Raw genomic sequence first — 24,944 nt, 5'->3', positions numbered from 1 at the left:
CTGCACCTACTTAAACGCTGTGCACACTTCAGAGAAGAGTTCTTCAGGGATCTACCCTCCCCACCACCATTCTGATGCCCTGTATCTCTTAACTAAGCAGATGCCTTTATTCAGAGGGAGAAAGGCCTTAGCCAAGAGAAGAGACTTAGACAGAAGCTGATAGAGCAGAATTCAGTCTCTGGGAGGAGAATTCAGGGCCCTGCTCTCAGTCTAAGGCAGCAAGTCTGTCTCGATCAGGTGGAGATGGAACCCACGTGGGCAGGCTCACTCCCAGAGAGACTCTACGAAGCAGAGGTGAGAGAACTGGCTCTTCCTGGCACAGTAGCAGGCAGCCGGTGGGGGGGCTCAGGCCCTGGGATCAGGGGCTGGGGGGCCGGGAGGCGGGGAGGGGCGAGGCCAGGGCTGGATGGAGGTGCGGCGAGTAGAAGCCGGGCGGCCACAGCTCTCCGTGTGCTCCTCGAACGGTTGCTCCAGGGCATTTGTGTAGAGCGTGTGATAGTGGTCCACCTGCTCCTCCGTGGGCTGCCGGCACTGGGGCACCGGGATGGGGCGGCCCACTGCAGGGACAGGGGGACTCAGGTCAGGGGAGGGGCCTCGGCTGCACACACAGCAGATAGCGGGCTTCTCCCCTGGGGACGGGCACTTACCCACAGTGGTGATGGGTCTGGTCAAGGGCACCAGACCCAGGACCTGACTGAGAAGAGACCATGGCTCCAGAAGATGTAAGGAGAAATGTCCACGACCTTCTTGAAGGTGATCTGGAACAGACGCTGCCAGGAGTCTGGGGTAGAAGCCTTAACTCTGAAGATGTCATTCTCTCCAAAGGAGTACTCGGGCACCAGAGAGGATCTTGGTGGCAGGGGCAGGGGGTGGGGTGCAAGAGAGAAGAGAGCTGGTCATGTCAGGGGCTCTAGGAGTGCCCCCACATTCTCCCCCACAAGATACCACTTCCCAAGACCATTTGAAGCAAATGACAGTGGCTACAAAGAACTATCTGGGAGAACGGGCTTAATGTTTCTTGAGAAATTAGTGTGTACTGGGCTGTCCTATATACATTTCTCCATACAGTCTACAACCACCACATGATGGTAAGGTGGGCGTTAACCCTATATCACAAGTAAAGAAGCGTTGGGCCCTCCCTGATTGTCCAGTGGTTAAGAATCCACCTGCCAATGCACGGGACAGGGGTTTGATCCCTGGTCCCGGAAGATCCCACATCCGGTAGAGCAACGAAGTCAGTGTCCTCAAACGTCTGAGCAGGTGAGCTTAGAGCCTGTGCTTTGCAACAAGGGAAGCCACCGCAAGGAGATGCCCGCAAACCGTAACGAGAGACTAGACCCCAGTCACTGTAACTGGAGAAAGCCCCCATAGCAATGAAGACCCAGCACAGCCAAAGTAAATACATAAATAATAGATGAATTTTTTTAAAAAAAGAAGTGTGCAAGTTCTTGTCCGTGAGATGGTGTCATAAAAGATTGTGAACCAAGGGTGTCTGAATCCCAGGGTCCCGAAGTTTGCACTGTGATTCTGTCTGTCTCTGCGTGGGAGGAAGCCTGGGGAATGGGCATCAGGGCTGGGCACAGAGGAATCATTCAAGGGCTGCCCACAGCGCCCTCTAGAGGTGGTCACCGTGTAAGCTCTGGGGACACACAGTCCACCTCCAGGGGGCCAGTGTGTAGGGATAGAGAGTAGATCCCCAGAGATGCTGTGAGGTTCTGACCATTGAAGGCAGCCCTGGCTGGGCCCCCGCTCACCTGTGCCTCAGTGCCAGGCGGACGAAGACTTGACGATTCCAGAGAGTGAGGTACTGCTCCCTGGGATGGCATGCAGGGCCTCGTGGGCTCCCCGACCACGATGACCATAGCCTGGCCGAGCTGGGACTGCGATGGAATAAAATCCAGGCTCTGGTTGTTCACGGAACACGCTCCTGTGGACAAGAGGGGGTGCAGGAATAGTCAGTGCCCACTCCTTGGCTCCCTAGTCCCTCACCCTGCCCTTTAGCTCAGGAAGTCTGAGCTCTCCACTTCTTGCCTTCCAAACTCTGTATCACCCCTTTTCTTCCAAACTCCGTTTTCCTATGCCCCTGTCCATCCGCTCTACGGCACCTCTCCCAGCAGGGATGCGGGATGCTCGCTCCCAAACCAGTCACTGACCCCCACTGTGAGCCCAGCCAATGTTCAAGTCAGGTCCTAGGGCTGGATGGTGGGTGGGGGGCCACTCTGGCAGGAGTGGGGGGACCCCACCTCTGCCTCAGGTTAACACTCAAAGGAAAAGTAAAGTCGCTGAGTCATGTCCAACTCTTGCGACCCCATGGACTGTAGCCCACCAGGCTTCTCCGTCCATGGGATTTTTCAGGCAAGAATACTGGAGTGGGTTACCATTTCCTTCTCCAGGAGATCTTCTGGACCCAGGGATTGAACCCTGGTCTCCCGCATTGTAGGCAGATGCTTTACCATCTGAGCCACCAGGGACAAGACTTACCATAGGACAAAAAGTAGTCTCGATAGACTGGAAGGAAGAAGAGGCTGTTCAGCCCAGTGGTCTAGGGCCGAAGCCCAGGGAACTGCCGGGAGAAGCCAGTGCGCTCAGTCGTGAAGTTACAGAAGTGTCCAAAGCACGTGACCCCACGTGGGTGAGCGACCAGCAAGTAACTGTGGTCTGGGGGCAGCTCTGCCGTTTTCACCAGCTTTGGGACAGGGGTGGGCAGAATGAGGGGAAGAAAGCAGAGAAGGCAAGATACCAGCTGAAAAGACCTCCCTCCCCACCAACTGACGTGTGAGCTCAAGGTCCTACTAGGGTGTCAGGGGCATAAGGGCTGCCCTCTGGATCACCATTCCACTGCCTGACCTCTTGTCTGAACTTAGGCAGCCAGGACTCAGACTCAGCCCGGGGAGGGGGCAGATAAGGGACAGAGAAGAAGTAGAGGGTGGAGGGTGACCTGTTGCCTTAATGGGAAAATAATCCCTTCAGTTCAGTTCAGTTCAGTTCAGTTGCTCAGTCGTGTCCGACTCTTTGCGACCCCATGAATCGCAGCACGCCAGGCCTCTGCATCCATCACCAACTCCCGGAGTTTACCCAAACCCATGCCCATTGAGTTGGTGATGCCATCCAGCCACCTCATCCTCTGTCGTCCCTTTCTCCTCCTGCCCCCAATCCCTCCAAGCATCAGGGTCTTTTCCAATGAGTCAACTCTTCGCATGAGGTGGCCAAAGTATTGGAGTTTCAGCTTCAGCACCAGTCCTTCCAATGAATACCCAGGACTGATCTCCTTCAGGATGGACTGGTTGGATCTCCTTGCAGTCCAAGGGACTCTCAAGAGTCTTCTCCAACACCATAGTTCAAAAGCATCAGTTTTTCGGCACTCAGCTTTCTTCACAGTCCAACTCTCACATCCATACATGACCACGGGAAAAACCATAGCCTTGACCAGACGGACCTTAGTCGGCAAAGTAATGTCTCTGCTTTTTAATATGCTATCTAGGTTGGTCATAACTTTCCTTCCAAGGAGTAAGCGTCTTTTAATTTCATGGCTGCAATCACCATCTGCAGTGATCTCGGAGTCCAAAAAAATAAAGTCTGACACCGTTTCCACTGTCTCCCCATCTATTTCCCATAAGGTGATGGGACCAGATGCCATGATCTTAGTTTTCTGGATGTTAAGCTTTAAGCCAACTTTTTCGCTCTCCTCTTTCACTTTCATCAAGAGGCTTTTTAGATCCTCTTCACTTTTTGCCATAAGAGTGGTGTCATCTGCATATCTGAGGTTATTGATATTTCTCCCAGCAATCTTGATTCCAGCTTGTGCTTCATCCAGCCCAGCGTTTCTCATGACGTGCTCTGCATATAAGTTAAATAAGCAAGGTGACAATACACAGCCTTGACGTACTCCTTTTCCTGTTTGGAACCAGTCTGTTGTTTCATGTCCAGTTCTAACTGTTGCTTCCTGACCTGCATACAGGTTTCTCAAGAGGCGGGTCAGGTGGTCTGGTATGCCCATCTCTCTCAGAATTTTCCACAGTTTATTGTGATCTACACAATCAAAGGCTTTGGCATAGTCAATAAAGCAGAAATAGATGTTTTTCTGGAACTCTCTTGCTTTTTCGATGAACCAGCGGATGCTGGCAATTTGATCTCTGGTTCCTCTGCCTTTTCTAAAACCAGCTTGAACGTCTGGAAGTTCATGGTTCACATATTGCTGAAACCTGGCTTGGAGAATTTTGAGTATTACTTTACTAGCATGTGAGATGAGTGCAATTGTGCGGTAGTTTGAGCATTCTTTGGGATTGCCTTTCTTAGGGTTTGGAATGATAACTGACCTTTTCCAGTCCTGTGGCCACTGCTGAGTTTTCCAAATTTGCTGGCATAATGAGTGCAACACTTTCACAGTATCATCTTTCAGGATTTGAAATAGCTCAACTGGAATTCCATCACATCCACTAGCTTTGTTTGTAGTAATGCTTTCTAAGGCCCACTTGACTTCACATTCCAGGATGTCTGGCTCTAGGTGAGTGATCACACCTAATTATCCCTTAGGTGTTTCCAAACAATCCAGTTGCTCATCCACTCAAAAAACCTTCTGTCTGGGGCAGAGAGATAAGCGGGGGAAGAATTCCTGGAGACACCCTTTATCACCTCTTCTCCCCTGCCCTTTTTTATGAGCTCACCTTGGCGGGGTGTGTCCTGGTCCAGGAATAACCACACTGAGTAGAGAACAGAGAGCCACCAGAAGGAGGTGAAGAGGAGGAAGAAGGCATGAAAGGAAAAGGGCCTGGGTACAAATGAGAAAGAAAAATCAATTAGCTTTTAAAACCACAGGACTTCTCCCCTCCACTCTCAGCAGTGAGAACTCCGCTCATCTCCCCTCCCTTTGTCTTGGGCCTCCATGCAGGTGGGGTTCTATCTTCCCCTCCTCATTCTTAGGCTCCCCTCTTTCCCTAATGTACCCTGGGCACTGCTCCGCTCACCCATGAAGAGGAAAGGGAGCGTGTATTGGCCGGTGCTCAGTACTTCCAGCCACTGTCTCTGCAGGGTTCTCAGGCTGCGGGAAGGCAGCAGGGCAGTGGAGACTTTCAGGCCCTGCCCTTCGGCCAGCAGGGCTCCTGGACCAGGGGGACAAAGGATGGAGGCTTTCCTAGGAGCTCGGTCAGGCTAAGTCCCTGGGGCCTTTGTGATTGCTTGTAGGGGCCTGTGCAAGGGTGGAGACCTTTGAACTGGAGCTCCACAGGTCTTCAGGCTCCTGACAACTGATCTTGAAACTTCTCCAGTGGGTGGGTCTGTGTGACCGCTGGGCGGGGCTGGGTGGTGGGTTAGGGCCTGACATCCAGGTTCCCCCCAGGTGCATTAAGAATCTTGTGGGGGAGGAAGAAGAAGCCAGAGCCCACCGACTGGGTCTCAGCCGAGACTGTGTGATCTCCAGAATGGCTAGCAGATCCTGGACTCTCACCCTGTTTCTTTTTGTGGGTCTCCGGGAATGTCTAGGCCACTGGGCGGGGGGGGGGGGGGGGCGGGGCACAGCCAGGAGCGTGGATATCCATGCTGCACACAAACCCACCAGCCAGTTCAGTTCAGTCCCTGAGTCATGTCCAACTCTTTGTGACCCCATGGACTGCAGCACATCAGGCTTCCCTGTCCATCACCAGCTCCTGGAGCTTGCTCAGACTCCTGTCCATTGAGTCGATGATGCCATCCAACCATCTCATCCTCTGTCATCCCCTTCTCTTCCTGCCTTCAATCTTTCTCAGCATCAAACCCACCAGCATGGCAGGTCAATCAGGACAGAGTCCAGGGCGGGTGTTGTTGTGAAAGGGCAGCCAGGAGGATTTCAGGCCCCCAAAGCGAACCTTCACCTCCAGCACGCTGGAGTAAGCGGAGGAGTAGGGGGCGTGACACCAAGGCCCACCCCCAGGTGCTTTAGGGACTCTGTGATCTCTAGTGTGGCCAGCGGACCCTGGTGTGTTTGCGGGTCTTTGGCGTCGCCTAGGCCACTGTGAGATGCAGCTAGACGTGTCGACATTCCAGCCAAGGGGTGCTCACCGGCAGCAGCCAGCAACTCCTCCTCCTGGCCCCCAGGATCAGCTGGGACAGAGTTCACGGTCGGCCCAGGTGTCAAGGGCCAGCCTGGGGACAAGGCCAGCTGCCAGAATTTCAGGCCCCAAACAGGGACCTTCACCTCTTGATGCAGGTAGAGGCCTGAAGACTGCCGTCTGAGTCCTCCTGGAAAAAGGGAGGAGGGCACTGGGGGGTGGAGCAGGGACCAGGTGCCCCCAGGGGGGAGGAGGGCAGGGAGGAGGTGGCCGCAGGGACTGGGGGTTCCCTGCTCACCAGCACCAGGAAGACAGGAACATGGACGTGATGGGGCAGCTGGAACAGGTGGGGCTGGAGGCCGGGGAAGAGGTGAGAGAAGCCACTGGCCTCTGTGCTGAAGGTGCTGAAAGCCCTGAGGACCAGGACCCCAAGAGGGTGGAAGCTCCACCAAGACGTAGCTGTGGGAGGGACCCAAGTCTGTGGTGTCCACCAGCTGGGGACGCAGGGTGCTCACCAGTTTGGGGCTTCTAAGTTTGGACTTTGGGGGTGACGGTCCCATGGGTCTACCCTGGGACCAGGCTCTACCCTGAAGCCCAGCTCCCACCCAGCACAGAACTCCACAGTGCCGCAGCGAGATGGGGAGGTGGTCCCAGAAATGTCTCCAGATGGCCCAGATGGGGACCCAGGCACAGCCGCAGCCTCCTGCCCAAGGTGTATTTCTGTCTTCATAGAGTCCATTCAGGTAGTGAATTCTAGGATCCAAGCCCGGCTCAAGAGTACAAGGAATAAGGCAGTCAGGCGTCCCTGGGCTGGAGGTGGTGGGAGGGGGTGTGAGGACTCTGACTCTGGAGGTTTAAGTCCCAGCTCCCCCCTTTACCCCCTTCCCTATTGCATGGTTTTAGGTTCAGCTGGCCAATCTACATCTTTCTCATCTTTTGAAGGACCACCCCTACCACCCCCGCCCAAGAGATCCCAGCCTCGCCTACCTCCCAATTGGCGTCGGAATGCAGAGAGCCAGACCCAGGGGACCTCAGGGCTTCAGGGGCTCACCAAGCTCCAAAATGGAGAAGACCCCTCGCAGGAGGGCACACACTTGGAGGCTGGTGGAGGCGGCTGGCCTTCTGCAGAGGGGAGTCACATAGGGGCCACTGTGGCTCTGAAGCTTTCTGTCTTCTGGCTCACCCCCTGGCCCTGACCCCTGAACCGGGTTCTGCCCTCTTTTCTGCCCGCTCTGCTGACCTGCCCATTGGACCATCGTGAGCTCTGGAAAGGGAGGGTTAACCAGCTCTTTGAGTTCACAAGGCTGTGACCAATAGGACCCAAAGGGAAGACCAGGGGTGTGGCTTGGAGTCTGGCTGTGAGGAAGGTGTTTGGACTTTGTGGAGGTCAGGACTGGCTCCCTGTGACAAGCAGACTGGCAGGGTCCTGGGCCAGTGGAAGTTGCCGTGTGTGTGTGTACCCTGCATAGCAGGGCTCCCCATTTGTCACCCAGGCCTGGCCGCTGTGGGTTAGAGGACCTGCAGGAGGATTTATTCTCTAAGGAGCAGCTTAGGCCTCTGTGGGGATACCTCTGGAGGGAAGGGTTTTATGGGAAAGGCTAAGGATTGGGGAGCCCCTGCAAGTGAGAGCCCCCTGGGCTGTGAGCACTCCATCCATGTGGGCCGGGCCGGTCCTCACCGTGACCACGGCCCTGTTCAACGTGACTAGAGGCTGCGGAGCAACCACTTTCTCCAGGTCAGGGACTGACACCTTTGTAAATTAATTAATTACTCTTTTTGGCTGCTCCTTGCCTTGTGAGGTTTTAGTTCCCCACCAGGGATCGAATCCAGGCCCTTGGCCATGAGAGGGCAGAGTCCTAACCACCGGACCTACAAGGAATTCCTAGAATGTCACTTTAAAAAGGAAGTCCCTAAAGGCTACTTTTCGTTTCTACTTCTTATAACATGTTGGCGCTATTTCCCATCTTGGACAAACATCCTTGAGCCCATGTTAAACTCAGTATTTTATGATGATGCTGATTTCCCCACCCCTACATCTTGACCCTCCCCGCTGGTAGGACACGTCTTTTTTTTTTTAATGTCACTTTATTTTTTAATTTGCTCATTTGGCTGCATTAGACAGGACCTTTCGTTCCAGCATACAGACTCTCTAGTTCTGGCACAAGGGTTCCCCATCCAGAGGAGCCAGTAGTGCAAGGGCTTAGCTTGTCTGTGGCAGGTGGGATCTTAGTTCCCTGACCAGGGATCGAACCAGCCTCCCCTGCATTGTAAGGTGGGTTCTTAACCACTGGACCACAGGGAAGTCCTGAGCCACATTGAATGTCACTTCTTTTATGGAAGTCTGAAGCGCAACTGGCAGAAGCCTCTGTCATGGGTCACATTCTCTCCTGGCACAGAATACTTTCCTTCCATCACCATGTTTTTTTTCTTTTTAAGGTGGACCATTTTTATAATCCTTATTGAGTTTGTTACAATGTTGCTTCTATTGCTTACATTCTGCTTTTTTGACCATAAGGCATGTGGGATCCTAGCTCCCCAACCAGGGATCAAAGCCACATCCATTGCATTGGAAGGCAAAGTCTTAACCACTGGACCACCAGGGAAGTCCCCTGTCATGGCAATTTTCTGATCAAAGTCTCCCACACACCGTGAGCAACAAGAAAATTGTGCTCATCACTGCAGCCGTCACGATGGGTGCCCAGCACATGGAAGATGCTCCATGAATGAAGGGTAGAGACAGCATAGGCAGCTTCCGATACCACTTAGGCTGACGCACCCTTTCTGCCTCTGTCCTTGGCCTCACACCTGTGCAGCTTCACTAACCAGAGACCTTCTGTTAAGAAAGATATTTCCTCCTGTCCCTGATCAGCCCACTCACATCACAGGGCAAGTGATGAGGGTGGCGGGGGCCTGGGTGAGATGAACTTTAGAGTCTGGCCAGAGAGATGCTCAGTCCACATGGGAAGGTGACCCTCCCAGGGGGCCAGGAAGGATGGAAGGATGGTTTCATGGATGAAGTTTTCCTGGGAATCCGACCGAGTAGGAGGAAGGCAGAAGGACAATCTAGCTGTGGATGCAAGTGGAGAGTTGGAAGCTGGAAATGTCTTAGGATGGGTGCTTGGTTTTTAAAAGGACTTCTGCAAGGGAACATTCAGGAAGGCAGCAGGTGCAAGGCTGGGGAGGACCAGGCTAAAGGTGCCTGCTCTGTTGTCCTCAGAGCACCTCCAGGGGTCTCCGCAAGCCTTTGATGGTCTCCTTGAGACTAGAGGCAAAACCAGCTCCAGGAGGTCTTTTTTTTTTTTTTTTCAAGGCTGCTTCCCTTTCCCTTCTTCCAAGAAGCTTTCTTGGGTTGACCCTCCAGATTCCCCTCTCCTGATTCTATGTGACTAAAAGCTGAGGTCCAAGAGGCCCCAACAAGTTTCCGGCCTGTCTTTCCCTCCTACAATGCACGTCCCAGCACTATCCCTGGAGCCCAGCTCAGGGCAGTGCCTCTCTCATCCTTCCTGCATGGGAGAAGATGCCATCAGGTGAGGAGAGAATTGAGGATGACAGCTTGGGGGCTGTGTGGGGGTGGGGGTGGAGGACTCTCATCTCAGCCTGACAGGGGAAGTCCTTCTCTGGGTCTGGCCTCCAACACAACCCTCCTGAACTCTGGAATGACAAGGGAGCTTCTAGATTCCCACTCTGCTCTAATATCATTTTTCCGTCATTTCTCCTTTTCAGTTCTTTGGGGTCACCCCCGGTCTCCTCTCTGCTCTGGGTGGTGGGATGGGCAAGGGGTCCACAGGTAATGAAACAATAAATGGGCTCAAGAATTACAAATCCTCCTTTATTGAGAGGGAGACTGAGAAACAATAATTTATCATGTAGCGAACCTCCAGAGGTCCTGTCCCCATGAGCCCTTGGGGACCAGGGAAGAGGACAGGGGGCTCCCTGAGCTTCCTGAGGGCCGTGTGGTGGGGAGCGAGGCAACACATTCAGTCCCAGGCACACAGACCCCATACACCCAGGAGGCGAGGAGCCAAGACCCAACCCCCCCAACCCCGAGGAGGGGGGGCATGGGAAGGCACGATGGCAGGGAAGGTTGGGCAGAGTGGTTGAGTGTCAGGGGTCGACAAAGGACACCATGATGTAGCGGGTGCCGCGAGTGGTGGGCAGCCCCTCGTGGTAGTGGGTGAGACGGCCCGGGTGCAAGAGCCCCCAGCCCTTCCGGGGGGACGAGATCACACAGTCGTAACGCAGGAAGCGGCATCCACCTCCCTGGAGAGGCAAGAGGGGAGCAGGGTGGAGAGTGAGTGGACGTGGGAACTGGGCGGCTGGCTGCCCCGAGGCGAGAGAGGCTGACCCGGGCTTCAGGGAAGGACGGGACGGGGGGTGGGCATCGGCAGACGGGGGACACAGGACACAGAGGGTAGCCGGCCTGGAAGGGGTCCAGAATATGACCGCGGAAGTCACTGGGAAACGCGACGAGGGCAGACAAGTGGCAGGGAGGTGACCATGCGTGTGTAGGGGCTGTAAGGGGGCTGGACACAGGTCCTGGGGGCGGGGGTGTGCGTGTGCGCCTGCATGTGTGGAGGGGCCCCGGGGGTGCCCTGAAGTGGAGGGTAGTAGAGACTCACCTCATAATCCAGGCCCTTGTGGTTGAGGGCGACGTTGAGGGTGAAGGTGGATGAGTCGTGATGTGGCCGCAGAGACGGCTGCTCATCCGGTCGGTAGCGGACCACAAAGTTCATCACCGCCCGGGTCTGCGGGCACAGGGGAGGAGAGGCTGGGGGGACAGCCGGGAGGGCTCTCACTGCTCCCCGCGGGCTGCTCCCCCAGAGCTGCCCTCCTGCGAGGTCTCACTCTAGGCTGTGCTCAGCCAGTCGGTCGTGTCCGACTTTTTGCGACCCTGTGGACGGTAGCCCACCAGGCTCCTCTGCCCATGGGGATTCTCCAGACAAGAACACTGGAGTGGGCTGCCCTGCCCTCCTGCAGGGGATCTTCCTGACCCAGGGATCCACCCAGGTCTCCCGCATCGAAGGCAGATTCTTTACCATCTCAGCCACCAGGGGAGCCAGGATCTCACTCTATGAGGCTGATTTAAATGCTTTGCAGGCCAAAAGGCATTGTGTGGAGACGTCCAGCCAGGACGGGTGTGGGAAGGCGGAGGAGGGAGCAGGGGTGGCAGGCAGCGGCCCACCTTGGTGTGGTAGCCGGGGAACAGGCTCTCGGTCATGGGCCCCACGTATGTCCTCAGGAGCTGCAGCCACTGATCCTCGTAGCCCACCTGCTTCATGTGGATGTCCACAGTGGGCACATTCTCATAGCCTCCAGCCAGCCTAGAGTCCTGCGGGCAGTGGGTACTGAGCTGACGGGGGATGTGCCAACCTCCTCTCCTCTTGCTTCCAGGCCTTGAAGCCTGTGCTCCCTCCCTCTGGAAGTCTCTTAACACACATCTTAACACACACACACACATCTTGACGAACTCACATCTCCTTCCTCTAAGTCTCAGCAAAGATGTCACCTCCTCTGTGAAGCCCTCAGGCCCCCCGCATCTGGGTCAAGGTTCCGTCCTGTGACTCCCGCAGCACCCAGGCTGTCCATCACAGACTTTAGAAGCTAGGTCCCTGCTGCTACTGACTCCAGGAGGGACGGTGGAGGGTGGAGCTCCACCTGCACGTCCAGATCAGGGTTGGTGTCTAAGGACCCGCCCAGGGAGTATTTCTTGACTGCATGGCGGAATGAAAGAATACAGAGGTGCCCCCTGTGTGCCATTTCCTGCTGGGGGCCCCCTCTCTGTTGCCACTCTCCAGATTCCATTTTCCCTCAATCAGGGAAATTTCCCCTCCCTTGTCCTAGGGGCTCCCTCCTCCATGCTCCCAGCTCCTCACCTCATGCCGGCCTCCTGACCACTGGCCGTAGTGTTCCATTTCCTCCACCAGCTCGTCGCACATTTGCTCGGACAAGAGAGGGAACCAGTACACATCTGGGCAAGGCTGAGACAGGATGGGGCAGGGGAAGAAGAAAACAGGGCTGGGTGATGCTCCGGGAGGGGACAGGCAGCCAGCGGGAGGGGACAGAAAGCAGGGAGCAGAAAGGTAAGCCAGGACATGAGAGAATGTGGAGGAATGGGGAGCTGAGCATGGGGATGGATTGGTGGGGGGAGTTGGGGAGGGGAACGACTTGGCCAGAGAAGGTGAGAGCAGCGCTGAGAACACGGCACAGACAGCACGATCCCAGGAGCCCTCGGTTTGGCGACAGTGGTTTTCAACCTCGTTTTAAAAAACGTCATTTCACCCATACACCAACATACCCAACAGACAAAGGAGGACCACTGCGATGAATGCTGGGCTGGGGGCTGCATGCCTATCAGCTCAGCCTCTGCCCTCATCTTGCCTGAGCAGAAAACCCCCAGGCACCTGGGCAAGGACCCTGGGAGAACCCCTCATCCAGGTGGTGGGCCCCAGGGGCGGTGGGCATCCCCTTGGGCCACGGTCCTGAGCGGGGCTCACCTGTTCCACGAGCCCCTCCCCTTCCAGGGCCCGACTGTAGTTCTCGTGAATATACTGCTCCTTCCAGTCCTAGGGGAGAGCGGGGGGTGCACCTTGACCTCTGCCCTCTGCACGCCGCTTGCTCCCACCCAGGAGGCCCCCTCGCTAGGCGGCAGGATGGGGCCAGGGCGTGGCATTCCCCCTCAGGGACGGGCACATGCCACCTGAGCCAGGGGCCACCTACTCACCAGGGGGTTGTCGAAGATCTGCCAGAGGTCAGGGTGCAGGTGGTCCGTGTCGTACCGGGAGGTGGCCAGGAGGCGGCCAAATTCGTGCTGATTGCTGAGGTGGAGGAAGATGCCCTGGCAGTGGGCAGAGGGTGTGAGGAGGGTGACGGGGAGCCAGTGGGCTGCCTCCCAGCACCCCCGCCAGGAGCCCCAGGCCCCCTCACCTTGTCCCGAAGGCTCTTACAGAAGGCCATGTCTGGGTCGGCATCACTGCCCGAGAACACCTCCCGCTGGGGCAGCTCCGTCCTCAGGGTCTCCCCGCGGATCACATAGGCCTGGGATATGTAGGGCACATTCCACACGCCCCTGGAGACCCACACACAGGGGTCAGCCAGATGGGCACCCCCCCACAGTCCTGCCCAGCTCACCCCTGGAGCCCCTTCCCTCGGCGGCTGAGAGCCGCGAGGTCCCTCTTGCTTCCCCAGGGAAGCCTTGCTGGTCACAGCCCTCTCACACCCAGCTCCACCTTTGGCCCTTAGTTACCCCCACAACCCAACACGCCTTCGTGGTGGCCACACTGGGCCCCTGCGTTCGGGCCTTTGGGGCAGGATGGAGGGGTCTGGGCAGGCTCCCGGGTGGGGGGAGGCTGCAGGACTCACACTCGCTTCCTCTGCACCAGCTCCACGTAGTCCTCCGAGCGTGCATAGTACTCGTCGGGGCTCAGGGCTCCCCAGAAGTTAGACCACAGCTTCCCGTGGCGAGACAGCATGGGCGCTATGACCTTCCTGTGGACAAGCGGAGGTGAGAGCCAGAAAGGGGCAAGCCCCATGGCCAGAGCGGGAGGTGGGGGTTCCCTGGGGACTAATCTGGGGGCCCTCTGGCCAATCCCGGTGAGAGAGACCTGTTTGCTTCAATGAGGATGCGCAGGGTCTGTGGGTTGGTGAGGACAGTGTCGGCGTCCAGGCTGAAGTAGAATTCACACTTGGGGTCCTGCCGGCAGATGTCCCTGGAGGGGACAGACCAAAACACAGATGAGCAGGAGCAGGAAGGGGGAGGCGGGGGCTGAGCAGGGTGTGGAACTCCCCCGAGCCGCGGAGGAGAGGGAAAGTGAGTAGAAGGAAGCTGAGCAGCTGGAAGTCAGGAGGGAAAAAAAAAGATCACGGGGAGCAGGGGAAGGGTGGGAAAGGTGCGGGCGGAGGCTCCCCAGCCCTGCCCGAGGCTCACTCACATGGCCATGTCCCTGGCCTCTCCTGGGGTCAGGGCCTCCTCGGGCCCCACCAGCTTCACAGTGGGGAAGTGGTCCTGGAGCTGGGGCCAGGAGTCATCGATGTGGGGCTCGTGGTACACCTCCTGGAGGTGCGGGGAGACGAGATTGGGGGGGAACACTGAGAGGGCAGGAAGATGGCATCTAAGGGGCAGGACGGGGCGGGAAGAACACTTCCTGCAGGAGGAAGGCTGCAGGAAGGAGTCTGGGGTGTGGGGAGAGGTCTGATCTGGGCAACGGGGCAGGGGGGCCCCTTGGGAGGGAGAGGCTGGAAGTCAGGGTGTCTCACGTTGTTGTGCAGGAAGAGGGTGACCCTGTCGGGGGGGTAGTCCAGGAGCAGCAGCCGCTGGAGGAAGCGGGGCAGGAACGGGGTAGGTTGTTCCACAAACACAGCCAGAAGTACCCGGGGGGGAGGCTGGAAGATACGATGATGACGTGATGGGGCTCAGGGGAAAGCCCGGCTCCCCCTACCCAGCCTGTCCTCCGCACCCTGCCAGGCTTAGTGGGGGGTGGGGGGGTCTCCAGGGGCTTTGCCTCCAGCCCTGCTGCCCAGCACCTTCCTGGCACCCTCTACTTCAGAGGGCTCTCCCACCCACTCAGCCACCCTGGCACCCCCTCCTCACCTGCCCCCCCGGGAGTGGCCTCCGGTCCTGGTCACAGAAGCCACAGCCTCCTTCGGGAGTCCAGCCATTGGGGACGTAGTTTCCCAGGTAATTCAGCTGGAGCTGTTAGCAGAGGCGGTGAGAGGCCAGGGCCAGGGGTGAGGGAGGTGGGGGCGGGGACCGGAGAGGGGCGGGGGAGCGTGGGCACGGAGAAGCTCTCCCAGCTCCTGTGCGTCTGGGGCCGGGGAGGTCTCACGGCTCGGAAGGGCTGGAGGAACCTGGGGGCTGTGGGGCCGGGGCTGACTGGGGCAGGGGCTGGGCTGAGGGGAGGCGAGATTGGAGCACCTTGGTGGGGCCGTTCCCATGGACTACAACAGGAAGTGTGTCGTAGGCCACATTCCGGATACGCACTCGATTCCGACCAAACTTTAAAACCACCTCATCTGGGGAAGAAGGTCCAGGCATTAGACTCCCTTACTCTAGAAACTACCAATCAGCAAGTGCTTCTAAATACGGTGGAGGTGGTAGTGGTGGGGCGGGGAGGTACCCAGGTGTTCTAGAGGATGAAGGACCGTGGTCCATGGGGCAGGGATGGGATAATGTCTGTCTCCGAGGGCACTGGCCAGGCTGCTTCCACCTGGGGAGCCCCACCACTTACTACCTGTGCACCTCGGGGAAGTCTCTGGCCCCTCAGGGAGGTGGTTTCCCCATCTGTAACCGGTGGATAATCACAGACCCGCCCTTCGTAGGACTGTTGTGTTCAATGAAATTAAAGAAGAAAAACCCTGACCCAGAGCCTGGCACGGAGCGATGGACATGTAAAACAGGGGCTGCTGCTCTCCTGGAAGCAGAGTGCACCTCACTCTGTGAGCCATTCAGACGTTTGCTGAAGTTAACACAGAGGTGAGCTGAAGTTCACCCCAGTTGTACCAGGAGCCCCGCCCACTTTCAGGACCCCCAACACCCTCTCTCATCGCCCCTTCTCTCATTGCTGTCTCCTCACCTAAAGCCCCGTTGAGGTTCTGAAAGATCCGCGATTTATGATCCAGACTAAGGCCGAGTTTCTCCTGGATGGGATGAGGTGGGGGCAGTGAATTAAAGAAGGGGCTGAGACGTATCTTCCCACTCTTTCCTTTGTCTTTCTGAAAGCCTCTTGACCCTTTTCCTCAGGGCCTGCTACCCCCTCAGAGCTGTGGGGGGAATGAAACCTCCTCAACCTCTCCCTACCCTCAGTCCTGGGTCCAGGTAGAGTCGAGTGTAGAAGAGCTGATCGTCATCGTCATCTTTGTACTTCCACTGGCGGACGATTTGGTGGATGGTGGGGGCAAAGCCAATGAATCCTGGGTTGGGGGAGAGGATGTGCTGACTCCCAGACTCCCCAGTGTCCCAGGGCCGGTCCCCACTCCCTCACCCGCCCTCAAGCACCTGGGACGCTCCATTCCCCACCACTGCTGGACCCTCTGCCACTCACCACCAGAGTTGAGGAAGCGCTTCCCCGTGCCCACCTCAGGGTACTGCTCTGCTAACCCCCACTCGGGCCAGCAGAAGCTCTCTGCAGAGAAGAGCAGGCGGCTGCCACTCTGGACGAACTTCTTCAGCAGCTCCGAAGGGCTGCCAGCCAGAACCACGTCATAGCTGGGGAAGGCAGGGGACAATGAGGAGGACGGCCACTAGGAATCGCCCTATCCACTCCCTTTCTGCCCGCCCCCTCCCCTTTACCTGTCCACAAACATGATGACCATATCTTCCCTCTCTGCGTATTTCTCCATTTCTTTCTTGAGCCACCTGACTTTCTGTCCTCCACCCACCGTTCGGGCGACATCACCCCCTCGCCACTCCTCTCCCAGGCCCAGGGTCTGTGGAGGAGACCCAGAATGCCAGGGAGGGTCTCAGGTGGCCAGGTGGGCACATCGCCCTGACCAGGCTCACCGGAGCGTCCCAGGCATCCAGCCCTTGGCCCACTCTGGGTGGGGGGGTTAGACGCCACCCCCACCCCTTCGAGGGGCCCAGGAGGGGTTTCCTCTCCTCACCCGCACAGTGTAGTTGAAAAACTCCGCTGACTGCAGGAAACGCCGGTATCCCTCTGTCTTGGCTGTGGCCACGGTGATCACCAGCAGCTTCTCTGTCACCAGACGGGACTCAGCACCCAGCTTGCTGCCCCATGCGCTCAGCTCACGGACCACCCCTCCCCTCCCCCCCACCCCACCCCACCCCACGCTGCTCCTGTCCTCGTGTGCGTGTTAGTCGCTCAGTCGTTGTCTGTCTCTTTGCCGCCCCATGGACTGTAGCCCACCAGGCTCCTCTGTCCATGGAATTCTCCAGGCTAGAATACTGGAGTGGGTTGCCATTCACTTCTCCAGGGGATCTTCCCGACCCAGGGATCGAACCCAGGTCTCCCCCATGGCAGGCGGATTCTTTGCCGTCTGAGTCACCAGGGAAGCCCAATCTCTTTTCCCTTATCCCTTCCTAAATTATTCCAATTCAGGGAAACCAACCCCAGTGAGAGCGGAATGCTAGTAACACTCAGAAATTCGCGGTCAGTGCGCGAAAGGGGGTGGAGGGGGCGGCTAGAAACCCCAGTTCTGGGCGAGGCACCGTGTGATTCAGCCCTCGGGAGCCCGCTCACCGAGGGAGAGGCCAGCTTAGATCCCCCTCCCCGGCCCAGGCCCGCAGACACGTCAGCCCAGGGCCGGTCGTTCCTCCCGGGGTTCTCACCTGGGTTGACGGGATCGCTGCCCCGGGGTCGATCTGAGGCCGAGGCGGCAGGAGACGGAGACAGCAGTAGCGACAGTAGCAGCAGGGGCCGGAGTGCCGGGCCCGAGGCCATGGCGGAGAGCGGGCCGAGCTGCACACAGGCCCGCACCCGGCTCTGGCTGTCTGCCTTGGATCCCAACTCGGGAGAGGGGCTCTCGGAAAAAGGACCGGGGCTGCCGTACGGCCAGCAGCTAGGAGGAGCCCAGTTGGGGCTCCGCCCTGGGGGTGAAAAAAAAAAAAGGCGTAGCCGGAGGTTACAGAAAACTCCAGATGCCTAGACAAGGCGAGGATTGTCCCGGGCCGCCGGCACAGCCGTACGAGCGGCGGGGGCGCCCAGCCCGGAGGCGGGGGAAGGGCAGGGACTGCGGCTGGCGATCCCGAGCCGAGGTTCCTTTAGAGCCAGCCCGGCCCCCTGCCAGCCTAACACTTGAGGAAACTGAAACGCGGAGAGGGGAAGTGACCCCTTGAGGGTCCGGCAGGACGCGGAGGCGGGTCTTTGCCACAGCCCAGCCTGGAGCAGCCGGGCGGAAGACCCGGAGAACTAGGCGGTGGGGCTGCACTGAGCGGGTACGGCGGCACGGACGGAGAAGGCCTGGGAGGCTGCAGCCTCAGGAGGGATAGGGGTTGAGGTTTTGGCAGAGGATCCTCTGGGACTTCCCACTCAAGCCTGCCCATTTTCTTTCGCTACTCTGGCCCATCATCTCCACGGCCCGGGGGAGGAGCTCCAGGGGCTGCCTGTGTGATGATTCTACGTTCGGAAAGGCCAAAGGAAAATGACGTTTCTTGAAAGATCGCTGGCACCGTTTCTTTAAAATGACCCATTTCGGGGCTTCTGAAATAACACAGCTGCACCGAGGCCGGAAGTAGTTTTGCCCGTAAAAAACATGGCGGAAAGCTTTCTGGTCTCCAAGGGAACACCGCGTAATTAGTCAAAAAAAAAAAAAAAAAAAAAAAAAAAACCTGTGAGATGACTCCGCGCACGCGCAGGAGCACTCGTCGCCGGATGTCATGATGCTACGACCCACAGCACGTGATTTAGCACGCGTGCGCAGTAGGCCCATCTCGCAGCTGTGTTGCGGAAATGGTGGAGAAGAAAACTTCGGGTAAGTCAGCCTGTGGCTGTTGGCCCACTCTCTTCCGCTCAGATTCGAACCTGGCCTAGGATTCCCTCACCCGGTTATTAGTTTCAAATCCCTCCCCCGGCGCTCCGGTACTGACAGCCCCCTAAACCCGGGGCAGCTCCCTTCTGTTCACGTTTTGTTCATGCGTGCTGCAAACCGGTTGCTGGGGATGAAGAAAGAAGAAAGATCCTTCGCGTCTAAGAACTGCCTTTCCGGGAGCGGGGCAGACACGCAGACCTACCATTGCGTTTCAGAGTGATACGTGCTATGGTAGAGGGATGCAAAGCGCCTGGGCTCAGGGAGGAGTGGCATCCAACCCAGCTTCTGGGAAGGAGGGGACAGGGAAGGCTTGGAGGGAAAGAAAACGCTTGGACTGTGTCTTGAAAGTTACGGTTTCGCTCCGTGCAAGTGCGTGGGGACTCCTTCCCTGTGGTGGTAATCGCACGCGCCAAGGTAGGAGAGCAAGAAAACGTAGATCGCTTAGGAAACCCAAGTTCACAGTTCCCGGGCTTGAGGAGAGAGAGGCTGGAGGACAAGGGAAAGGTACCCTTGAAAGGCATTTTAAACACTGCTGACGAGTTTAAGCTCTATAAAGAGGGCAGTGAAGAGCCTTCAAGGGCTTTTAACGCAGGGGATTGACGCAAACAAATTTATCTCTTAGAAAAGGACTTAAGTGCAGAGGGTGGATTGGGGGGGCTACAGCCACGCTGTCCAGTAGAAATTTCTGGGATGATGGGAATGTTTTTAATCAGCACTATTCAGTATGGCAGCCAATAGCTGCCTGTGACTATCGAGCACTTGAAATGTGGCTGGTTAGATTAAGCGCTTAATTTAAAATTTCATGCATTTTAATTATTACATCTTAATTAATCTACATTTAAATGAAAATAACCTTATGTGACTAGTGGCTGCTTTATTGTGTAGCACAGGTCTAGAGATTGGAAGGCCAGTTAGGAAGCTATTGAGTAATCCAGATAAAAAGTGATGAGGGTGGGAGCAGTCTGCCAGATTAACTTGTAATAAATCCAGTCATGTCCTCTTAACACCCCTCACGGGATCTCTGTCACCCTCACCATAAAGTCCCCAAGCCCAGGAAATTCCCTGGCGGTCCAGTGGAATGAACCCTTAGGACTTGACCCTTTCACTGCCGAGACCTGGGTTCCATCCTTGGTTGGGGAACTAAGATGCCACAAGCCTTGCAGCGCAGCCAAAAAATAAAATATAATTCCCCAGTCCAAATTCATTTAGACATTTAAAGGTAAGATTCTTAATGGTCTGCCTGACTTCATATCCCCTGCCCACATACTTTATAATACCAGCCATATAGAACTTTAAAAAATGTATTGATGACACTGCAGTCTTTCGTCCAGGCCTTCTCTCATGCTGGTACCAATGTCTAAGACACCTTCCCCTCCTCCAACCAGGCTAACTTCTGTTCATCAGTCAGCCGTCAACTTAGACTTACTTTCCCTTGGAAAATCTTCCTGACTACCCCAAGACCTGGTGGCTCAGATGGTAAAGAATCTGTCTGGAATGCAGGAGACTCAGGTTCAGTCCCTGTGTTGGGAAGATTCCCTGGAGAAGGAAATGGCAACCCACTCCAGTATTCTTGCCTGGAGAATTCCATGGACAGAGGAACCTGGTGGGCTACAGTCCATAGGGTCGCAAAGAGTCAGACACGACACAGTGACTAACACACACCCCAGGAATAGGTTATGTGTTTCTGTCATGTGTTTCATAGTACTTTGCACTTTCCCGTCCTAGCATATACTGTCCTGCACTGTGCTTGTTGATTTGATCATTTATATCCCCCACCTGATGTTAAACTCTGGTTGTATTCCCAGAACCCAGGGCACCGCCTGGTACTAGAAAGGGAGGCAGTATAGTACAGTGATCAAGAGGATTTTTTTTGATGCTCGGCAGTTCTGGGTTTGAATTCTGACCCAGGAGCTGCTTATTAGCTGTGTGAACTTTGGACAGGTTTCTTAACCTCTGAACTCCAGTAAACTGGGGATGATAGTGATACCTGTCTCAGAGGGTTGATGTAAAGATTAGTACAGTCAGACCTCAGATACGCAGGCTTGATTCTCGTCCACCATGATTGTGAGTATCACAATAAAGTTGAGTCACACCAATTTTTCAATTTTCCATTGCATATAAAAATTATGTTTACATTATAGTCAATTAAGTGTGCAATAGCATTATGTCTTAATATATATGCTTTATTTAAAAAATTTTTTTTTAATTTATTTGGCTGTATTGGGTCTTTCTTGTGGGATGTGGGATCTTTCTTTTATTTTTTGCTTGTGGCATGTGGGGTCTGTTAGTAGTTCCCTGACCAGCATTTGAACCCGGGGCCTCCTGCGTTCTAAGAACAGAGTCTTAGCCACTGGCTTACCAGGGAAGTCCCTGTGTATGCTTTAATTAAAAATACTTATTGCTAAAAAATGCTAGCCATTATCTCAAGCTTCAGCACATTGTAACTTTTTTTCGCTGTTGGAGGGTTTTGCCTCACTGTGGATGGCTGCTGACTGATCAGGGTGTGGTTGCTGAAGGCTGGGGGGCTGTTGCAATTGCTTAAAATAAGGCAGCAGTGACGTTTGCCACATCAGTTGACTCTTCCTTTCATGAAGGATTTCTCGGTAGCCTGCAATGCTGCTTGATTGCATTTTATCCAGAGTAGAACTTCTTCCAAAATTGAAGTTCACCCTCTCAAACCCTGCCACTGCCAGGGTTTTACATCAACTAAGTTATGTAATACTCTGAATCATTTGTTGTCATTTCAACAATCTTTACAACATCTTCACCAGGTGTGGTTTCCATTTTAAGCACCATTTTCTTGACTCATACATGAAAATTGTGTCATAAGATTGCAGCAATTCAGTCACATCTTCAGGCTCCTCTTCTAATTCTAGATCTCTCACTATTTCCACCACATCTGCAGTTACTTCCTCAGTCATCCTTGAGGATTGAGTCCATTTCTTCTAAACTCCAGTTAATGTTGATATTTTTTCCCTCTCCCATGAATCACAAATGTTCTTTATGGCATCTAGAATTCTGAATCCTTTCCAGGAGGTTTTCCATGAACTATGCCCAGCTCCATCAGAGGAATCATATCTGTAGTAGCAATAGCCTTATGAAATACCTTTCTTAAATAATAAGACCTAAAAATCAAAATTACTCCTTGGTTCATGGACTGCAGAATGGTTACTGTGGCATGAAAACAGCATTGATTTTGTTGTACCTCTCCATTAGAGCTCTTGAGTGACTGGGTACATTGTCAATGAGCAGTAGTATTTTGAAAGGCATCTTTTCTCCTGAGAAGTAGGTATCAACAGTGGGCTTCAAATATTCAGTCAACTATGTTATAAACAAATGTGCTGTCATCCAGGCTTTGTTGTTCCGTTTATAGAGCAAGGGCAGAGTAGATCTAGCCTAATTCTTAGGGGCCTGGAATTTTCAGAATGGTAAATGAGCACTGGCCTCAACTTAAATTCATCAGCCACTTGAGCCCCCAACAAGAGAGTCAGCCTATCCTTTGAAGCTTTGAAGTCAGGGATTGACTTCTCCTCTCTAGCTAGGAAAGTCCTGGATGGCCTCTTCTAATAGAAGGCAGTTTTGTCTACACTGAAAGTCTGTTGTTTAATGTAGCCACCTTCATTAATTGTCTTGGCTAGCTCCTCTGATTTTTCTTCTTTTGGCCAGACCATGCAGCATCCAGGATCTTAGTTCCCCAGCCTGGGATCAAACCTGGGCCCACAGCACTGAAAGCATAGAGTTCTAACCACTGGAGCACCAGGGAGCTCCCTTAGCTCGTTCTTGCTGTAGCTTCTATGCCAGCACTTGTTGTATCACTTTGCACTTTAATGTTATGGCGAAGGCTTCTTTCCTTAAACCTCACGAACCAACCTCTGCTAGCTTGGGACAGCTGACTGGTAGAGCAGCCAGAACTCACACCCATTTGTCAATTACATCAGCTGTCCTGAGTGTGACTGGTTCCCATTGAGCGGGAGTTGGTTTGCAGGGGGTGAGTTTGGAGTGGAAGGGAGATAAGCAAATAAAAACATCACATGGACTGCGCTCTCACAGCAGAGTGGCTGTGAAGTTAGACACATGAGAATTTAGCAGGTTTTGCTATGGAGGGGAAAGTACCAGTTGAGTGGGTGGTGGGGGTGTTGAAGATGCAAGGGAGGGGGAAGACTTGAACTCGGAGTGAAGGATTTGGGTTTAGCAGTGGGACTTGTGGGTGCATCCACTTAGAATGGAAGGAGATGGGGGTACCCGTGCAGTTATGATTGAGGGTGGACTGATGGATAAGCATCTCTGCACGACGCCTTGTCCTTTGAGGTGGGAAATAAGATTGCATTCACAACAAGGTCCCAGTGGCGCCTGGAAAACCCAAGTGCACTGTGGTCTCCACCGGCATGGTTGTGTGGTTTCCGCCAGCAGTGAGAGGTCTCCAGGAGACATTTCACTGACCAGGTCTGGGATTGGGAGGAAAGGATGGGGCCAAAAGGATGGAAACCAGGCATGAATGACTGAAACAGCAGCCTTAGGTGACTGAAAAGGAAGCAGCCAGAATGGGCGATATATTGGGAGGAGATCCAGGGGCCAAGGGTTTGGGACTAGGGTGAGATCAGAGAACTGTGGCTCCCACCCCCTGGACATCTTCCTTCCACCCATGGCCCAGAGCCGAGGCCGCCCAGCGTCTCTCTTCTCTGCCCCCGTAACTCTTGTGGCCCTGTCCCATCTAGTTCGCTCCCAGGACCCTGGACAGCGACGGGTGCTGGACAGGGCAGCCCGGCAGCGCCGCATCAACAGGCAGCTTGAGGCCTTGGAGAATGACAACTTCCAGGACGACCCCCACGCGGGCCTCCCCCAGCTGGGCAAGCGGCTGCCTCAGTTTGATGACGACGCAGACACTGGTGAGGCGGGTGGAGGAAGAAGGGGGTGCCAGTGGGGGGGTGGTGGTCGGGAGGCAAGGCTGCAGGAAGAGGGAAGAGCCTGGCCGGGTCAGGGTTGTGTAAGGACGCCAGCTTACTGGGAGCTCCTCTGGCTGCCTTGACCCAAGCCCTCTCCCAGTCTGAGCCTCAGTTTCCTTTCCTGTGTGTAGAATAAAGAAGCCCGGGCAGATGAGCCCTTGAGATTGTCTTCAACACGGAGCTCTAGGTATCGGGAGTGTGGAGATGGAGGAAGGCTCAGGTTGGAGACGTGGGAGGTGGGGAAGGATGGTAGAGAGAGGCCGGCTTAGAACCTGGCAGGCACCTGGGCAGGGAACGGACACGGGGGCATTGGGAACAGTGGGGCAGAGAAGCTTGTGTCTTCCTGGGTGAGGGCCAAGTAACTCATTGCCCTTGACCTCTAGGAAAGAAAAAGAAGAAAACACGAGGTGATCATTTTAAGCTCCGCTTCCGAAAAAACTTTCAGGCCTTGCTGGAGGAGCAGGTGAGAGGAGCTGGCTGGGAGGACTCCACGGGGCAGGAATGCACCTGCTGGGATCCCTGGGTGGGCGGAGCAGTCAGAGCCAGCCCCGCCCCCTTGTCTCTGCAGAACCTGAGTGTGGCGGAGGGTCCTAACTACCTGACGGCCTGTGCGGGACCCCCATCCCGGCCCCAGCGCCCCTTCTGTGCTGTCTGCGGCTTCCCCTCCCCCTACACCTGTGTCAGCTGCGGTGCCCGGTACTGTACTGTGCGCTGTCTGGGCACCCACCAGGAGACCAGGTGAGAGGGGCCTCCCCCAGGTCCACACCCTCCCCTTCCTCCCTCCAGTAGCCTGGGGACCCTCTCTTCATCCAGGGCTTCCTCTGCCCGCAGGTGCCTGAAGTGGACCGTGTGACCCTGGGCGTCCCCAGAGAGGAAGATCCTGTGCATTGCCCGGCCTCAGAGAGAGTATCACCGAAAGAAAAGATGCTTCTCCCGGACCAGGAGGGCAGCCCAGCAAAGCCCGTGTCCTGTCCTCCAGGGAGACCAGCCTTGCTTCCAGGGCCGGAGGCAGGGCGGTGCCTGAGCCCTCAGAGTGCTGTTGTAATAAAAGGTCTCCTGCGAGGATGAGTCCCAGGACTGGTGATGGGGAAGTGGAGTGAGGGCTGGGGACTCGGAAATAGAAGGGTAACACAGAAGGAGCCAGCCCTGGCTTTGTCTCTGATTCTTACCCAAAGGGGAGAGGCTGGGCCCTTGTCCTTGGTGCCGCCCATCTGAGTTGTCCTTAGGAAGCCTGTCTTATCATGGACTGCGGTGTGTGATTTATTAGTAGTAGAGAAAACCCAGACATTTCTGGGAAGCATCGGAGTTCATGATACAGAGGCCTCTGTTCTTAGTGGCCATGATGCTACTGATATAACATTGTGGCACTAGAGCTTCTTGCACCCACACCTTCTCTTAAGCAGATTATAAGCCATGAGCTCAAAAATGCCTCGGAGTGGCTGTCTTCAGGCTCAGTACCTTGTTGCAACACAGCAAGGCAGATGGGTAGGAAATATCT

General features: G+C 55.4%; 2 protein-coding genes and 1 pseudogene across 2 annotated transcripts; 1 reads left to right on the top strand and 2 right to left on the bottom strand.

Moving 5' to 3' along the window:
* Positions 1-86: 86 nt before the first annotated feature.
* Positions 87-7,282, bottom strand: LOC110126558 (2-acylglycerol O-acyltransferase 3-like; annotated as a pseudogene).
* Positions 7,283-9,838: 2,556 nt separating this feature from the next.
* On the bottom strand, positions 9,839-17,509 carry PLOD3 (procollagen-lysine,2-oxoglutarate 5-dioxygenase 3). The gene is made up of 19 exons (XM_020876113.2): positions 17,305-17,509; positions 16,620-16,711; positions 16,309-16,445; positions 16,061-16,224; positions 15,817-15,929; positions 15,593-15,656; positions 14,935-15,032; positions 14,611-14,712; positions 14,277-14,402; positions 13,952-14,073; positions 13,625-13,729; positions 13,383-13,508; positions 12,948-13,089; positions 12,745-12,858; positions 12,518-12,586; positions 11,897-12,001; positions 11,206-11,352; positions 10,643-10,768; positions 9,839-10,283 (listed from the first exon to the last, which is right to left on the bottom strand). Exons 1-19 carry the CDS (start codon positions 17,414-17,416, stop codon positions 10,128-10,130), a joined length of 2,220 nt encoding a protein of 739 aa, XP_020731772.1. The 5' UTR covers positions 17,417-17,509; the 3' UTR covers positions 9,839-10,127.
* A 103-nt stretch (positions 17,510-17,612) lies between these two features.
* Positions 17,613-24,508, top strand: ZNHIT1 (zinc finger HIT-type containing 1). The gene is made up of 5 exons (XM_020876128.2): positions 17,613-18,446; positions 23,219-23,389; positions 23,830-23,909; positions 24,015-24,184; positions 24,278-24,508. The coding sequence occupies exons 1-5, from the start codon at positions 18,425-18,427 to the stop codon at positions 24,297-24,299; spliced, it is 465 nt and encodes a 154-aa protein (XP_020731787.1). The 5' UTR covers positions 17,613-18,424; the 3' UTR covers positions 24,300-24,508.
* The last annotated feature ends 436 nt before the right edge of the window (positions 24,509-24,944 follow it).

This window comes from Odocoileus virginianus, chromosome 33 (assembly GCF_023699985.2).
Source record: "Odocoileus virginianus isolate 20LAN1187 ecotype Illinois chromosome 33, Ovbor_1.2, whole genome shotgun sequence".
Taxonomy (NCBI): Eukaryota; Metazoa; Chordata; class Mammalia; order Artiodactyla; family Cervidae; genus Odocoileus; species Odocoileus virginianus.
The sequence above is the reverse complement of the archived record's forward strand: the minus strand, read 5'-3'. Positions and strand labels throughout refer to the sequence as shown.